The sequence below is a fragment of the Apodemus sylvaticus genome, chromosome 4 (genome assembly GCF_947179515.1).
Source record: "Apodemus sylvaticus chromosome 4, mApoSyl1.1, whole genome shotgun sequence".
Classification (NCBI taxonomy): domain Eukaryota; kingdom Metazoa; phylum Chordata; class Mammalia; order Rodentia; family Muridae; genus Apodemus; species Apodemus sylvaticus.
In genome coordinates, this window is record NC_067475.1 from 92,938,709 (window position 1) to 92,954,236 (window position 15,528).

General features: G+C 36.8%; 1 protein-coding gene across 1 annotated transcript in view; it reads left to right on the plus strand.

The window, feature by feature from the left end:
* Positions 1-347: 347 nt before the first annotated feature.
* Positions 348-15,528, plus strand: part of Zbbx (zinc finger B-box domain containing) — a 111,251-nt gene continuing 96,070 nt past the window's right edge. The window contains exons 1-4 of the mRNA XM_052180958.1: positions 348-415; positions 3,944-4,057; positions 7,613-7,703; positions 13,885-13,933. Of these exons, the coding sequence (XP_052036918.1) occupies positions 348-415; positions 3,944-4,057; positions 7,613-7,703; positions 13,885-13,933 (322 nt within the window). The remainder of the gene's footprint in view (positions 416-3,943; positions 4,058-7,612; positions 7,704-13,884; positions 13,934-15,528) is intronic.

Consider the following 15,528-nt stretch of genomic DNA (forward strand, 5'->3'; position numbering starts at 1 on the left):
GTATACCTATAATATATGTAAATTCATGTAGTGTATATGTAGCAGACATAAATGTTTGTATTAGCTGTTCAACCTTTGAAGCTCTCTCACCCTAAAGATTTTGATTGTCAACATTTTCCTGGGGTTTGGGCTCATGGATCAGTAAGCACATGCTTAGTGTCTCCAAAGCCTTGGCATCAATCTGCAGCACCGCACAAACAAAGCAAAAAACATAGATGTTTTCCCAGTCTGTGTGTGTGGTTTAGAATTTACAAGTGCTTTAACTTTGGGATGTTTATTTTTTGTTGTTTTTCAGAGATTTTCCAAAGTTACAATAATTTAAAGACAACATTAAGAGACAAATAATCATGAATACCAAAGATTTTGTAGTCATTCCCTGGGGGAAACCTGGAAGTTCTGTAAAACTAAAATATAAGTAAGTATATACATTTTTATTTAAAGTAAAATATTTGCTAAAGTTTCTGTCTGGTATACAAATATTTTTTTTTTAAAAAACAGGGGATAGGTAAAAATTAAATTCACAAGGTTTTACTTCTATTATTTTACATTGCTGTTTTAATCTATAATAAATTCATTTAATAATATACTAGTTTTTAAATTCTAGCTCTTTCATAGTTTTGATGTTAGTACTAAAATATTTAACAATAACTGATTTATTAACTATTGAAGTGGTATAAGAGAAGGTTATATTTTTAAACTATTTTAGCATTAAGAATTTAAAATGAGATTAAAGGGTCGATTAGTGTCAGAGATCTATGAACATGGATACTGGAAGTCTTCGCAAATACTCAGCCATAATGTGCTGGGGAAATGCTGCCCATTTAAAATTCCTATTTCTGAGTTTCCTAGTTCAGATCAATGGTTTTGTAATTATATGGTGCCTACAGAGCTTTTTAAAAGGCACACTTTGTTCACTACTAAGTCACTCGGTATAAAACCATTGAAGAAAGAGGAAAATGACATGCAAACACATGGTACTACCATATTTAGATGTATTGTTTTGTTGGCTATGGAAGCCATCAAATTTTTAGTGCCAGTGTTTTGATTTTTTAGAATAAGGAAAGGAGATGTTTATTATTTTATTGCAGTGATGTTTCTTCTCTGTATCTATACCTGCATACTATTCAGTTAGCAGATGCCTATCATTCATAAACATACTCTGAAAGCAAGTGGTGACTACAAAGGGAGGAAACCAGAATTCTCTTCAAATGGCTTGCCATAGGTACGATGACGTACAACTATAGTGTAGTGTGATATGTGGTCTGACGTGTAAGCCCAGGGGCCTGGGGGAGCATAATCTGTGTCAGCACAGGAAAGCAGATACCCAAGTTCTATAGGAGGGATAGAGTTACTTTTGTAGCTGTTAGATGAAACTTTAGCAGAGGTCATAAAACATAAACTATTTTGTTTGTTTTTTAAGAATTAGTTAACCTGGGACAAGCCTAAATAATAACTAATGGGTATGCCATGGTAAAATTGATACCTACCTTCAAAATGAAAAAGGCACTGCTTTTTGCCTTATGGCTCACAGACCCCTATGTTATCCATAAACTCCCAAGAGAATGAAGGAAGAAACACAACAATTATGGCACTGGGCTTCTCTGTTCATGTTTTCTTGCTTTAAGCATCCATCCTGTGTCACCCTTAACCATGGTCTCTGTATTGTCTCACACTCTAATGCTGGCTCACCCCCACCATCTCCCCAGCATCCATCGCATTTAGACTTGTTTCTGTCTTCCATCATGGCTGCGTTCATATGGTCTCTCCGGGGTCAGCCACGGCGGTCTGCTTAAGGCTCTTCCTGAAAGACTAATTTTTTTTTGACACCTGTAAAACCAAGAACAAAACATGCCAACTTTTCAGAAATAGTCCTTTTTATTTTCAGCTTTGCCCAATTTATCAACTATAGTTGGGACTTTGGAAATACTGTGTCTTCCACAAAAATTAAAGGACACTCACATTTGTCCTTTTCAATGCTTCCTTTGGAAACAGTATGTGAAGTTCTGTAAACTCTAGGAACATTGAGCATGGTATCACCAGGAGACTAATTTTGAATCTTAGCCCTGTTCTAGTTAGGAAATCACAACTGTGTAATCCCAGCTGTTCTAGTCTCATGTCTGAGATTATTTTAGATTTCCCCTTTGTACCTTTGTGTCATCTGTTACCTTTCAGTCTACAAGGCTAGTTGGTTCTGTTTTCTTATTCTTAATGGGTGCTCTTATTTTTTTCCAAATTGTCTCTCCTCACATTAGCATAGTCACTACAGTTTTTGTTACTCATACTATGGTTTAGCTGTCTTTCTAGTTTCCAAGTCTTTCTACTTCTAACTTGAGCTTTCATGGTACAACAGAGTGACCTTTATAAACACAAGTCTGATGAAGTGTTTTGTAATCCTGATGTGATCCTCACTGTTCACAGAAAGCCACTCTCAATTCCTAAGGACACTCCTGGGATTCTTTGTGATCAGGCCAACAGCCACCCAACAGGCCTATTTCTTGATGTTTCCCCATTTTGCACCTAAGTGAGTTGCAGAAGGAACTTTCAGCTCCTTGGCTCACATGTTCTCTTTTCTCTGCCCACACTTTTCTTTAATTCTGTAGATCTTAGCTCAATTTTTTCTTTTCCCAAGAAATGTCTTTAGTCTTATGGCACTGTATATCCTCTGACTGGAGACCTGGGCAGTCCAGCAGTTCCTTCCCTCAGTAACATGTCATACCATGCCTGAGTAAATTTCCCATTAGTCTGTATCCTTTCTGAACTGTGTCGTGCCTCCTTTTATCACTCACAACTCTGTGTGCAGTAGCATGAGCCACATCTTTTGGTTGTCATTAAAGTTGCATGTTTCTCAATCTGTACTTAAAGTCATCGGGACCCTTTGTCAGTTTTTGCCTGTCACTTTGAGATATCGCTGTGGATTGTTTCCATTTGAGGATAAAAGCTTGGTGCATCTGTTCTTTAATGAAGGTTTGTCACCTCTGCACATTCATCTTCTTCCTTTTCTTCATGATTCTATAGTTTGGATCAGGCCATAATATTCACAATTATGAAGGGCATTATGAAGAAAATCATTTAAGGTTGTGGAGATGGCTCAGTTAATGCAAGCATGATGGACTGAGTCAGTCCTGAGAAGCCACATAACAAAACTGGGTACAGTGTTACATGCTTATAATTCCAGTGCTGGGCAAAGCAGAGACAGACAGAGCCCTGGGCTTCTCTGGAAAGCTAGTGGGTCCTACTCGGTGAGTTACAGGTATCTGAGAGATTCTGTTTCAAAAAACAAAAGACAAAAAAGAAGAAAGGAAGGAAGGAAGGAAGGGAGGGAGGGAGGGAGGGAGGAAGGAAGGAAGGAAGGAAGGAAGGAAGGAAGGAAGGAAGGAAGGAAGGAAGGAAGGAAGGAAGGTAGGTTTGAAGTTGCTGGTCCAACAGAATGAGTTTATGTAGAAAGAAATACTTGTTTCAGGCTTAGGATATAAAATAACTTAGTGGTAAAGTGCTCACCTAGCAGCTACAAAGCTTCCTGTTTAATCTCAGTCCCTGCATTATATGAATGACTTAATTATATGAATGAGGAATAATAGTACTTTAAATTACAGTGCTATGATCTATGTGAACAACAAAACGAGTAAAACAACTTGAAACTTTCTTCTATTTACCACAGATATTTGTGTATATATAAAACATGGCTTCTATGTAATAATGTAAACTAATAATGCTTTTAAACTTTTAGACATGAAGAGACACATTGTTTAAAGAGAATATTAATAGCAGGCAAATACTGACTCTTAAAAATAAACTTCAAAAAGTGCATAGGCAGTGGATGAACCATACTATCCTTTAAGCCTTGCTAATAATTGCAACTTAAGAGCAGACACTTCCATAAAATTTGCTTGCTTTGAGGGTTGTTTGCTGGCTCTAAATGACTATTCAAATTTTGCATCTTTAGACGTGTGCAGGAACTACAAATGGAGAAAATTCAGCTAGAACTGGAGAACCAAAAGATGGAAAAGAAATTACGAGAATTCCAGTCCACATGGAACAAGGGAAGGGAAGAAATTATGTGAGTGAACATGTCAGAGAGCTTTAGAAGAGTAAATGCAACCTTCCTAATATTATGCTGATTTAAACATTATGTTAATTTAACTGATTTATAGAAAAAAACTGTTCTGTATAACTTTGGTTGTTCTAGTGAAGACGTGGTAGATTGATGACCCTTAACAGTTTCTGAAGAGTATGGAATATTGAATTCCTTTACTTTTTTTTCCCTGTCACTTGCATGTAGCACAGTAGTTTAAAAAATTGCCAGGGCTTCTATTTACTCTTAAGTTGTCTATCTGTTTTCTTTTCATGATTCCCTCTTATGTTATAATCCCCAGTCACATAAGGCCTGTAATGTACAGGAAATCAATGCAAACTTGACTCTTTGCTTTGAAACCATTGCAGCCAAGGCCTATGTTTAGGGCATTGTTGCATAGTGTAACTCTCAAGGAACAACTGTGTGCATGTACTACATCAGAATTATTTAAGCCTGTAGGTATATGTAAAATACCTTAAGCAAACAGGAGTTGAATTTGTTTTATTTTATTGATGAAATCTCCTTAGTATTATGCTTGCATAGTTCCCTGTGCAAGTTTCATTTTCTTATAACACTAATTAGTAAAGTAGATTTGTGAAAAGAAACTGACAGTTACATGATTAAAAACATCTTTTTTTCTTTAAGTTTAGGCTCACAACCAATCCATTTCCTGGAACCATTTAATGATTAATTTTTTCCCACAAATATCTAATATTTATACAAATTTTTGTGGGAATATATGGTGTGTTTGGTGTCTTTATGAGTGAGTTAATATATAAGTTATTTTACTTTAGCTCTCCCACAAGGCATGAAACAATGCATTTCATGTATATTTTCTTATATTAAATGCACCATGATCTTTGTGTATTAAATTTAGTTCTGTTTGGTCTTCAAAATGATAACCATCTAATATCCAAGAACCATCATTAGCCATTGATATATAATCAAATGTATTTATTATAGTTTCATTAATATTTTTAGTTTTACTTTTTTAAAGAAATTTGTATGACCTTTTTAATTTTTTTATTTATTATTGGATATATTATTTATTTACATTTCAAATGTTATCCCCTTTCTTGGTTTCACCTCTGTAACCCCCCTATCCAGAGCCTCTCAGGATACAGCTCTATCAGGTTCCTGTCAGCAAGCACTTCTTGGCATCCACAATAGTGTCTGGGTTTGGTGTCTGTATATGGGATGGATCCCCAGGTGGGGTAGTATCTGTATGGCCTTTCCTTCTCTGCTCCACACTTTGTCCCTGTATCTCTTCCCATTTTGTTTCACCTTCTCAGAAGTATCTACCAAAGTATCCACACTTTGGTCTTCCTTCTTCTTGAGCTTCATGTGGTCTGTGAATTGGTTTTTATTTATTTATCTATTTATTTATTTATTTTTATTTATTTATTTTTTGGGTATTCCAAGCTTTTATGCTAATGCCCATTTATCAGTGAATGCATAATAAGTGTGTTCTTTTTTGACTGGGTTACCTCACTCAGGGTGATATTTTCTATTTCCATCCATTTGCCTAAGAATTTCATGAATTCATTGTATTTAATAGGTGAGTAGTACACCATTGTTTAGATGTACCACATTTTCTGTATCCATTCTTCTGTTGAAGGACATCTGGGTTTTTTCCAGTTTCTGGCTATTATAAGTAAGGTTGCTATGAACATAGTGGAGCATGTGTCCTTATTAGACATTGGAGCATCTTCTGGATATATACCCAGGAGTAGTGTAGCCTGGTCCTCAGGTAGTGCTGTGTCCAATTTTCTGAGGAGCCACCAAACTCATTTCCAGAGTGGTTTTACCAGCTTGCAATGCCACTAGCAATGGAGGAATGTTCCTCTTTCTCCTCATCCTCTCCAGCATCTGCTGTTACCTGAGTTTTTTATTTTAGCCATTCTGACTGGTGTGAGGTAGAATCTCAGGGTTGTTTTTATTTGCATCTCCCTGATGACTAAAGATGTTGAACATTTCTTTAGGTGCTTCCCAGTTATTTGTTACTCTTCAGTTGAGAATTCTTTATATAGCTTTGTACCCTATTTTTAATAGAATTATTTGGTTCTTTGAAGTCTAACCTCTTAAGTTCTTTGTATATATTGCATGGCATTTATGTAACCAGAAATGCAAGTAGAGCGTTGAATTAATCAAAACATTTCAAACTGTTTGTCATGAAGAGTCCCAGACCAGTGTTTTTGTTTTAATAATAATGATCAATAACCATTTCTTTCCAGTTCATTGATGACATTTTTCTTTTAATTTATTTTTTCTATGAATTCTGGTTATATGTATGTGTGAGTGGATGAAAAAGTGTGTGTGTGTGTGTGTGTGTGTGTGTGTTTGCCTTTCTGTTTGACCATGTGTTAGCTGTAGGAAAGTCCTGGGTATCAGTTCTCAGGGGTGGATCACGTGTTCTTTTTCACTGGCCTTGATGTCACCAAGGAGTCAGAGAACCCCCTAGCATTGGAACGACAAGTGTGTACTGCCATGTGTGACTTTTTCCTTTTTCTTTTCTTTTTTGTCCCTGGTCTCTCTGTCCCTTCCTTTCTTCTTCCCTCTCTCTCTTCCTTCTTCCCTCTTTCTCTTTCTACCTCTTAAAGAATTATGTGAGTCAAACTGGAATCTTTATGAAATTAACAGCCTGACTGGCTGCTGACTTCCCTACCTTAAGATTTCTAATTTGGCCTTTTTAATGGATGGCCATTTTCATTTGAATATGGGAGTCTGTTGAGTCACCCCCCCACCCCACCTCCCCTAGATTGTATTTTCTGTAGCTGTGGAGCCTTTACTAGATGGCCTTTTAAAGCATTCTTTAACTTGAATGAAATTTCAGAGTAGTAACATTCTGTTCTAAAGTCTCAGAGACAGTGAGTCTCTCAGAGAAAGTAAAGACTTGCCACAAATTGACCAGGAAAAGCGAGGTCCACAGTTACAATTTGGGGTTTACTATTCATTATCTGTGTGAGATGGGGCACGTTATCCAATGAAGTTTGATTCTTTTTGTACCCTCAAAAATGGTGTGTGTGTGTATGTGTGTGTGTGTGTGTGTGTGTGTATGTGTACAAATCCCCGTTTTAAAACTATAAAATTATAACTTGCCTTCTTTGTAATCTGTTATTTTCTATGTGGAAACTTGATAGATGTCTTTCAAAGATCCATCACCCAGCATATCTGCTATATATTAGGGTAAACCAATTTGGTTTTTCTCCCGTTTTTATTTGTGGATACCTAGTTTTAAAAATTGCACAATAGGATAATGGGTAAATTTTTCTATAAATTGGTAAAAGTCAGTCATTGCAAATGCCAGGCAATGGAACTCTGTATTTGCACATTTCTCTCTGAATCATCACTCCATATGCCACGGATGTACGGGAGGAGATGTAACGTGTTACTCTGGAGATGAGCATCTTATGTCCAGGTTGTAGTGGTTTAGCACGCTAATATCTGAATTCATATTTCCTAAACACAGGTTAATATATTTGTTTTCACTAACAGGGGGACTGTTTTCAATAATTACATTTTGTGTTCTATCTGTTAAAGGGCAAGTGGTTATCACTGGAAATCCGGAAATGTGAGTAAATTGCGTATCCCATCAGGCATAGCATCACAAAGTAAAGAAAACACTACCAAGGTGAGGACGATCCCATTTGCCAAACAAAAGCGCACTGAGTGTGTTTTCAGGCTTTGCCTCTCTTCTCTACTCAGGCACCTGCTCCTCTTGCTTTAGTGACCTCATTTTAGGCTCCCTGTCTTCAGGTTACTATGAGGCTTTAATTATTCAGATATCCTTTGTCTTTCATGCAGAAAAAAATTATATACATAAACTGTTTCAGAAGGTTTTTAAAAATTACTTTGAGGAAAATTGTGTGTCCCCACTCTCTGAATTTCAGATACTATTTTCTATTCATTTGTGGATTAAAGGATATAAAATACAATGGCAGTATTCTATATTACCATGAATACTATTATTACATGATATAACAGATTCTAGGCTTCAGTCCTGACTTCATGTTATTTCCTATTTCCTTAATATTGCTGTATTCCTCTTGAATAATAATAATTTATACACTCTTGGTCTCATGAATAAAGATGTTCAAGGAAATATTTGCATGGCACTTCCCACGCTACGGATTTACTTTATCTCTGTTGTGCATTGTTGTGCATTTATGATTGCAGGCAGGTAGGTGTCTTTATATAAGGAAAACTTTTTCTCTGGACTTCTTCGGTACAGGATTCGTGACTTCGTGAATTTTAACTTGCACAGCATTTTATTTTTATACACCTATCATTAAACTTTCATTGGGTCATTTGGTACCTACAAATATCTTACTCGGCACTTCTGTACTTTTTGGCTTCAGGAAAAGCATTTCATTACACAGTGTCCTCCCTTTCATGAGGCAGGTTTCTTTCATTCTGCGGTTAAAAATGTATAAGCCACTTTTAACTGGTCATTATTCCCTCCCCCCCCCCCCCCCCGACAGTACTGTCCTGTGCTGCATTTCAGATATTTTACTGTAAATATGTTTAAAAAATTTGCTGTGAGCAGTCATGGTAGCTCATACTTGCATTCCCATCACTTAATAAGCTGGAATGAGGGGGCTGGCTTGAACAAGGGGTCTGGCTTGAGTGTGAGTCCAGCCTTGGTTGTAGTGTGAGGTCCCGAGTCAAAAAGAAAAGAACAAAGCAAAACAAAACAACACTGAACAGCACAGAAAAACTGCTAGTTTTGGTTTCCAAACATATCATCATAGACCTGTGTGCAATGGTCTCTGTAAAGTGCTATTTTGAACTTTGAGTGGTATTACTTCTTGTTTTTAAAGAAATCCTCATTTACCATAGAAAAAAGCAAGGTACATCAAATATTTTTATTAAGAGTCAATATAAAACATTTGTCATACATACTTTTATATGAATAATGTATACCTGCAAAGTAATAGTTTAGTTAACGAGTTTATGTAAGGAAATATTTGAAGAATAAATAAAAATCTTTGTTTCCACAAAAATCCTAATTACAAAAGAGGGCAAAAGTGCGAAGTGTGGGAGGTAGCTATCATAAAATTAAAGGCTATAAGGAGGTAGAAGCTTCTGATCCCAGTCTCAAGTACCTTGATGCATTTCACCTGATGACTTGGGTTCTCTTCCCCTACAGAACTTGACCAGTAGGACTGCAGTGATAGAAGAATGGTTTACAATGGTTTTTCTAGGACATAGTTTTGAAAATGAAATGCAGTGGAAGTTAATAGACTTTGAAGATGGACTTCCTACATATATACATCTATTATGTGCATACCAATTTACAGCACATACAGTATAATATTAATTGTGGAAATTAAGGGAAAGGTAAACAGAAGAAGTAGGTTTCTCTTCTCTTACCAGTCACTTTGTGAGTGCTTGCTGCTCTAGAGATCAGTGGGCTCAGAGGCTTAGAGGGTTACAGTGGCTCAGAAGGAATAGAAGGTGATAAAAAGAGCGGAGATCTCACAGGAAAGAAATCCGAATTGAAATGGAGACAGGAGAAATGTGAAGAAAAGCATTGCAGCAAATCACAGTGAGGAAAGAATTAAGCAAAGCACACAATAGATAATGTAGGTTGTATAGAATAAGAGGGAACCTGAGGGAAGAAGGAAGAAACGCTTGTGGTATAAATTTAGGACTTTGTGTGAATCCACCTGTGATATGTAAAGGTGAGTAAACATATCCCTACAAATTTACATAAATGAGAGAGTGACAAAGACTTAAACCCAAGGAAAGTCTGTGTGCAGTGTATGGTATCCCTCAAAATTTCATATTTACTCAGTATATTTTATGATGGCCATGGACTTCTCTTTGTTTTTTGTTTTTGTTTTTGTTGTTGTTGTTCCTGCAGCAGGCACTTCTGTCTCACAGATTCAATTTATAATTGTGGCTACACAGATGAAGTAATTTCATGTCAGAGATATAAGCTGGCTCAATGTGAAGCATCAGGTTGTTAGCTTTGTTCTAAAACAGTCTCTCAGTTTTCTTCCAGTGAGGCGAGCCTTGATATAAAAGAAGGGCAGGAATGGAGTCAAAGTCTTAGGATTTCACAGATGATTAAAAGGGAGAAAGAATTAGAACACTTGGATATGCTAATGACACCCAAACTGTTGTGTTATAAAGAAAGTTCAGTTCATAGCAGTCGTTCTCAACCAAACTATTTTGTTTCCCTGGAGACCTCTGGCAATGTCTGAAGTCACCATTGAGAGGTTTTCTGCTTGGTTCTGGTGAAGATGTATAAGAGAGCAGGCTAGAACCAAAGCAGCTGCTGGTCTTGCTACACTGCACTGCAGAACCCCTTGGTGTCAATCGTGCTGATGTTGAGAAGCTCTGTATGGGTTTTATAAAGTTCTCACATTTAGTCGTCATCACTGCACTCTTATGCAACTCAATCACTTTGAATTTCTGCCATGCATTCATAAGACATTTGTAACAGTTAGAATTCTAAACAAGGTAAAGGATGCTACAGATGAACCCACTTTGAATTGTTGCAGTGCATATTTTTGGAACAGGAGAATATTAAAGGTCTGGAGTTTAATTAGTTAGCTATCATTAGAACAATGCAACAATGTATTCCAAGTACTTAAAAACGAAAGTATGGGAGATAATGAACAAAGCAGTGAAGACAAGAGCAAGAACAGACAAAGGTTCAATAGGCTCAAGGACAGAGTTAAGTTCTCTTGACTAGGTTGGTGGACTGTCTTCAGTTTATTGGCTGAGGGGTGGAAACAGGACCCCAGAAATTGAAGATGCAGATGAGACAGAACATGCTAGTGGTTAGGGCTGAGGTTTTGAGGTGGTTCATTAAAGACATCTTTACTGGGGCAGGGAAAATGCATTGCCCCTGGCAAGCAAAACAGAAGAAAATAACACAGATGGCAGTAAATACAATACTAAAGCTTGGGTCTGACAGGCAACACTGTAACAGGCTTTCAATATCCTCACTGAGTTGAAGGTGACAGCACTGGCTGTCAAGGAAGAAGCATAGGAAACAGGATAGTAGCATAGTAGCGACTGTGGGAACCATGTCTGGGGCTGAGCAGCAAAGGGTTGAACTGAGCCCTAGGAATTCCTAGGTGTCCTTGGGGGTTATTCAGCATGGGTTTCCAGGAAACCCCCTAGCATTATTTCATCACAATAATAGGCAGAAAGGGAGAGCTGAGAGTTGGAAAAGTGATCATGCTTGACACTGAGAACATCTGTGTTTGGGATTTTGAAGGAATGGATATTTAGAATGATGTCTAGCTGCAAGATTTGGTTACAATGGTGGGGCAGCTAGAGGAACTTAGGGGCCGGAGTGTAGGAGGATCTTCCGTGCTGGATGTCAGGTATGTGGGCATTGAAGTATTTAGAGTTATTAATGAGCAATGGATAGAGTAGGTTTCTGATATTTAGTGGAAGGGAAACCTTTTGTACACTGATAAAATAGAGAGAGAGCAGAGATCTTCAGTGGATGTGAATTGCTGAATGATGACAGTATAACAGTTCCCTGAGTAAAAGTTGCATATCCTCTGCACCCCACTCCATTGCAGTGAGTAAATGGGAGGAAATCAGAAACTAGCATCTGGGAAATGGTTCACTTGGAGAGTGCCTACTTAACATGCAGGTAACTCAGGGCTTAGTCCCCCCATCTCATAAATGGCCTGACGGCACTCATCTCACATGAGAGGGAGCAGGTAGATCAGGTCAGGGCAATCCTCAGCTCCCCAGTGAATTGGAGATCAGCCTGCCAAAAACAAAACCAAGAACAAAACCATCAAAAAGGAACTAGTTTCTGTGGATATATTTCACAAGAAGTTTTGACTGCCAAAGTGAGCTTCAGTTAATGTGAACTTCATGGTGAAACATTTTTAGGAGAGATATCAAGTACAAATAATTAAGTGAAATTTTACGTAGGATTGTATGGAACAGTGACAGGGTCTGCATATATGGATACTAAGCATGCAGAGATGGCAAATTTTTAGGAGGTGGGGGTTGAGCGTGAATATCATTGAAAAAGTGGCTCCGAGGGCACTCTGGATACACAACAGCGGTTGTGCCAGGTTGCAGGTATTTGTGATGCCTGCTGACAACAGACTGTAGCTTAGTCTAACCCAATTGCTCAGTTGTTATGGATGGCAGGGCCACTTAAACTGCCCTGGCATTGGGAAGCTCTTGTTCAATGCCTTCTGGCCCAGCAGTAAGTGTATTAAATTCTTGTTTCAGATATTCAGAAGCATGTAAACATGCATGTGTGCATTAGTATCCATCCAGTAATGCTATTTTATCACTCAATTATTTTTCAAACATAAAAATCAGATTTAATGACAAAACTCAATTAGCTTGAAACTGGGAGCTTGTAGCTCATTCACTCAACTATTTTTATGTAATTAGGATAATTTGAAGTAAATATGAATACATTTATAGAACAAATATTACTCATAGTAATAAAAATAAATTATAAAATTTCCTTAATAATTACTTTTACTTCCTGACATATCTGCTCTTCCTAAGGAGCTCATAGCCAGGCTGATCTCATTGCAATTCAGTTATATCATTAAGGTAATCATACTGGATAATTCGGTTATAAAAAGTGACGTTAAATTTATCTGTAACTTGTATAACACTGCCAACTTAAAAAATAAAAGTGTGATTCATGTAAAAGTTGATGATTTCAATTCTATTTTCCTTTCTGCTGTGTTTGGTAGAGAAAACATCTGAACCGCTACTTCAAAGAATACGAACAATAAGTGCCTCATTGAAGCAAAACCACAGAGAATAATTAGGCCTAAATTTTCAAAGATGACTGCAGTTGGTGCAGCCATAGATATAGAGGCAGCCATTGTTCTCATATCTTCATGTACAAATTGGGCAATTGAGCATGCAAATTGCAAATTGAAAGCTGGGCATGAATTGGCAGTGTCTATGTAAATGCACACCAGCCTCTGTGCTCACTTGTGTACTTTAAATGCTGGTTTTTAATAAGACGCAGGCGAGTGTGTTCAGTTATCAGGTTTCTTCTGCTGCCTACTATGTTAAGATCCAAAGGTTTCAAGGGATTGTTTATATTTAAATACCCAGTATTTGCTTTTACTTTCACAAGTATATTTAACCAATCACAGACAATTCAGGGATCATAAATAATACATATGATAGGTAAGGCCACAATGCTTAAATGTGGTTCTCTAAATTGTAGAAATAAGATAACACTATTGGCTTCTGCAGATATGAGAACAAAATGATTCAGCCAGAATTTAGTGTGTATTCAGTCTGTACAAATACTAGACTCTTGTGTTTCAGAAAGAGGAAGGGACTTCCAAACCTTCACAATATAAATGATAATATTTTCTTAAAACCAATTCATACTGACATATAATAATTTTTGCTATACTCAAACTGTTTATATACTTGCATGAAAATGGGCTTCTGAAACTTTATTTAATAAGAAAAATATTCCTGGTATATTTTGAAAAATTTAATCTAAAAACTGAGATGGTGGCTCATGATTCTAATATCAGTTTATTTAGCAGGATCATGAGTCAGAGGTTAAGCTGGGCTACCTAGTGAGACCCTGTATCCAAAACAACAAAACCCAAAGTGATTTGTATGTATGATGTTTATTAATTCAATTTTCCTTTCTTAATGAAAAGTTAAGTTAATATATTCTTTTATCTTTTAAATTTTATATTATTTCAAATAATACATCTTATATATGTAAGATGCACTCAAGGTATATCTAACATTCTGTTAATAATTACACTTTCTTTGGATAAGAGTGCATAGCTGAAAAATAACATCTGTATCCTTCCTTAATGCAGCTCTCCGCTGGAAAAGTGAAATTGAAGTTGCTTAAGGAAGAGATTCAAGGTGAGCACCTTTCTGTATTATATGATATGCTAAAATTAAGGTTCTTCACATTGCATATATATTCATATAGAATCTTCACATAGATTTTCTATAAGCTGAAATAATTCATGTAGGATAAAGCTCTTCGGTTACCAGATGATGATATTTTGGCTTTCAAAATAAGTTTTTTCAATGTTTTGCATCAAAATGCCATTTAGAATATCATTAAACTAATAATTCTCTCCAAAAGCAAAAACTATTCTTTATAAATTTCAATATAATCCTTAAACCAAGGAGCAATTTTAGCAGTATAAAATTATAAATTATGATACCACTCTAGGACATGAACAAATATTTAAAAATTGCTTTACATCTTTAAAAAGTATTTGAATTTACAGTGACCTCAAAGCAAACACAGTATTTTTCTCAAAGTTAAACTTATTTATACATGGATATTAGCATAATTTGATGGAATAAATTCTAGAACCCTATACAATGCATTATTTATACAAACATATCATGAGTTCATCTCCATTGTCTAGTTGATGCAATTTAGACTTCCATAGAAATATATTCACCAAGGCTGGACATAGCATTGATGGATTATTCAGATTGGATTATTTAGATTGATTTAGGAAGACACACACCGAATATGGATGGCTCCATTCTGTAGTCTAGTGTCATGGACTGAAACCGTGGACAGAGGCAGCTGGCAGCTGCATGTGTCTTTCTCTCTCTGCTTCCTGACTGAACAGATCATGAGAAGTCGTTTCTCACGCTTCTACCATGACTTCCCTACCACAACTCTATTACCTAGAATGGAAAGTCAAAAACAACGCTCCATTCCTTAAATTGCTTTAGGCAGGCGTATTTAGTTGTAGAAACAAGGAAAGTATTTAAGTATTACAAAGGTACACCATGGTCTGTTTAGAAGTTTTCTAAATGGACTTCACTTGTATTTAGGGAAAGGAGAATACATAAGAAATCTGAGCATAGGAGGAGCTAGAGAAAGGACTGAAGAGGAGTTGAAGAGGTTTGCAGCCTCATAGGAGGAACAATCATATGTACCAACCAGTACCCCCAGAGCTCCCAGGGACTAAACCACCAGCCAAAGAGTACACATGGAGGGACCCATGGCTCCAGCTTCATATGTAGCAGAGGATGGCCTTTTCAGACATCAATGAGAGGAGAGGATATTGGTCTTGTGAAGGTTTGATGCCCCAGTGTAGGTGCATGCTAGGCCAGGAAAGTGGGAGCAGGAGTTGATAATGAAGGGGAGGGGGGATTGAATAGGGGGTTTTCAGAGGGGTAATGAGGAAAGGGGATACTATTTGAAATGTAAATAAACCAAATATCTATAATGATAATAATAATAATGATAATGATAATAATAATAATAGAAATCTATCAAGAGAATATTCTCAGGACTGTGTAGTGATGGATGTTCAGGTCAGTGGGGTCAAAGCAAAGTACACAGAAGTTGGATGTATGTGGCCCTGACTCGTGACAGCCTGCAGGGGTTGTGACAGGTTCTACAATGAACAAACACACCAGACTTGCCTGTATCCTGTTCTTATGCTGCTACTACTTAAGTGCTGTGTGAGAATTTAGAAATG